Genomic DNA, 3008 nt, shown 5'->3' on the forward strand with positions numbered 1-3008 from the left:
TGATTAGTTCTAGCTGACAACAATTAAGGCCTAAAAGACTCAGGAAGAACCTCAACCTTTCCCAGAACTCCCTAAAAGAAGGTAGACAGAGGACTTGTCCCAGGAAGGAAGCCATCACCATAGATCACTACAGTATGAACTAGAGGTGGCAGACAGAGAGGAACCTAACCAAGTCTGTTAAAATTTCTCTCTGTGCCCAGTGTTTATAAGACAGTACTTGTCATTCATGAAACACACTGATGATTCACATTGTAGGATTCGGGGGCTTCAGTGAATGATTTTGAGGTCACTTTTCTCAAAATGTAAACAAATATGGTAGGGGATGGTATTGCTTTACTAACACATGAGTTCTACAGAGTGAAATTGCAAAATATGGCTTGAGGATTAAAGTCCCTGAGAAGAGAGTGTGTGAATTCCCAAAAGCCTGCTCAGTGCCACCTTCATATCCTTGTTCCTGAGGCTGTAAATGAAGGGGTTCAGCATCGGTGTCACCACAGTGTAAAACACAGCCGCAAGCCTGTCCTCACCCCTAGAATGTGATGAAGGAGGACACAGGTAGACCCCGATTGCCGTGCCGTAGAACAAGAAGACCACCGTGAGGTGGGACCCACAGGTGGAAAAGGCCTTTTGCCTGCCAGAGGCAGATGGGACCCTGAGGATGCTGGAGATGATACGTGCGTATGACAGGATGATCAGGGAGAGAGGACCAGTCAGTATCGTGGAGCCCACAGCGAACAGGGCTACCTGGTTGATGCTGGTATCTGAGCAGGAGAGTTGCAGCAGAGGAACCACGTCACAGAAGAAGTGATGGATGGTGTTGTCTGCACAGAAAGAAAGCCTGGCCGTGAGCAGGGTGTGCAAGAGGGCAGCGAGGTTGGTGAGAACCCAGCATGCTGCCAGAAGGAGCATGCACACAAGAGGACTCATGAGTGTGGAGTAGTGAAGGGGCCGGCAGATGGCCACGTAGCGGTCATAGGCCATCACCCCCAAGAGGAAGTCATCCAGTGCCCCTAATGTCATGAACAAGTGCATCTGGGCCAAACACCCCCCATAGGATATGGTCTGACTGTGAGTCTGGATGTTCACCAGCATCTTGGGAACCGTGGTGGAAGAAAAACTGGCATCAGCCAAAGAGAGGTTGGCCAGGAAGAAGTACATGGGGGTGTGGAGGTGGGGGTCAGAGCCGATGGCCAGGATGATGAGCAGATTTCCTAGCATGGTGACCAGATACAAGGCCAGGAAGATGCCAAATAGAAGGGGCTGCTGCTCTGGCCTCTCAGAAAGCCCCAAGAGGAGGAATTCAGTGACACTGGACTGGTTTTTCTGGTCCATGCTGCCACCCTTTCTGAAGGGAGAGAAGACAGACATGTCAGAGACTGTACAAAAGGTGATATTTCTAACTCTCTTTGATAGAAACCGCCCCATCCAGTTCATATATGTGCACATCCCAAGTCCTAGATCTTCCCACATGGTGCCTATTGCTCTCCATTCATCCCACCAGGGAAGGAACAGCCAGAGACGGATTTGATTCAAAAGCAGGGTATATGAACTAGTTGAAAAGCTAAGTCCAGGTTATGATCATCCCTACAAAATATTCACTAAGATCCATGATCCTTGGCTTCCAAGTCCTTGGCTCATCTAATTCACAAGCAGTAAGAATGCCCACCTTTCACTGTAAGCATGCTGTAGAGCAGCATTTAATTGACTTCTCATGAATTTCATCATATACTTTTCACAAATGAGTTTTCCAAATTCAGTGGAATGAAGTTGCTTGCATCATATCATCATATCATATCACTGGGACCTTGAAGCCACTTCTCATATCCTTGAATACTATACATCACAACCACCTCTGAACTAACCTCATCCACTACAGAAAGCAGACATAAGGGAGTTGTTACCAGCTCTCATCTCAGGACAGTAGGCAAAGCAGGAGGCAGGACTGGGGTCTTTGTGGGTCTCAGAGGGAAACATAACCCTCCCTTTTCTCATAGCCCTCACCACATTTCTCCTGCCCCAAAACATCTCTACCAAGGAACCCACCCTGCTCCTACAGGTCTCCTTTTAGTCTCAGAGGGTTATGCCTCAAGTACGCAGGGCTCATCTTAACCAGTGACAGTGAGGACCCAGACCTCTGGTTGCATCAGGTCAGCAGGGGAGCAGCGCCCAGACTGCAGTGAAGGATGTGAGAGACACTTTGTGCACTCGCCACAGGCGTGTTTCTAGGTTCGGGGCCTCTGGGGGCTGGGTTTCCTGCTGCTCCTCGGGGACAAATATGGAGTAATTGCTCTACTTCCTGCTCTAGCTCCTAGACCAGTTCTCACCAAGGAGCAGGCAAGAGGGAGTGCCGAGTGCATTGGTGGTTTTGCATTTGATAAGTTTTTTCCCCAGGGGTGTGTGTGTATCTCTGCTCTTGGTGTGGTGTTTGTTCTAGGATGTCTCCTGGGAAAGCTGGAAACTGTGGCAGAAAGGAGTCAGAACAGGAGGTGGCGGGGGGGGGGGGGGGACCTCTTCTGGATTCCCCAAACCTGGTCCCCAAATACCCTGGTCCTCCACCTTAGGTGTGGGGGTGGGGGGCAGTGGCAGGGGAGATGTTTGACTTTTATGAGCCCTTGGGTTTCCTGTTCTTGCTAAGAGGGTGATTAGCTTAGACTGCTGGCTCCCACTCATGGAAATAATCCTTGAGAAACTGAAGTAAATAAAAAATCCAGGAAACCATAGTAACAGTATCAAAACATGGGAACGCACGGAGAAAATGAAGTCAGTTTTGGGTGAAATGGGATGTGGGGGCAGAAGCATGGGTCAAGACTGGGCAGAGGAAGGAGGTAATGTGAGAGGATGTTGGGAAAAAGTTAACTCAAGTCTGCGCTTGCCTCTCCCTGGCTCTTCCTAGAAAAATCACAGCCTCCCTCTGCTGAGAAAATGGACAACCAAGGCTTAGACATCTACACAAGAGAGCTTCTGGATAATGAAATAGTGGAGGATAGTCACTAGTCTAAGCCATTCAG

At 49.0% G+C, this 3008-nt stretch overlaps 1 protein-coding gene across 1 annotated transcript; it reads right to left on the reverse strand.

The window, feature by feature from the left end:
- Positions 1 to 384: 384 nt before the first annotated feature.
- Positions 385 to 1332, reverse strand: LOC110146648 (olfactory receptor 1N2-like). Its single transcript, XM_020907575.2, has one exon. It carries the CDS (start codon positions 1330 to 1332, stop codon positions 385 to 387), a length of 948 nt encoding a protein of 315 aa, XP_020763234.2.
- Positions 1333 to 3008: the final 1676 nt, after the last annotated feature.

The sequence above is a fragment of the Odocoileus virginianus genome, chromosome 2 (genome assembly GCF_023699985.2).
Source record: "Odocoileus virginianus isolate 20LAN1187 ecotype Illinois chromosome 2, Ovbor_1.2, whole genome shotgun sequence".
In the NCBI taxonomy this organism is placed as follows: domain Eukaryota; kingdom Metazoa; phylum Chordata; class Mammalia; order Artiodactyla; family Cervidae; genus Odocoileus; species Odocoileus virginianus.

Excerpts from the sequence above, each read along its gene's own strand:
- LOC110146648 (XM_020907575.2), bottom strand. The coding sequence starts at position 1,332 with ATGGACCAGAAAAACCAGTCCAGTGTCACTGAATTCCTCCTCTTGGGG.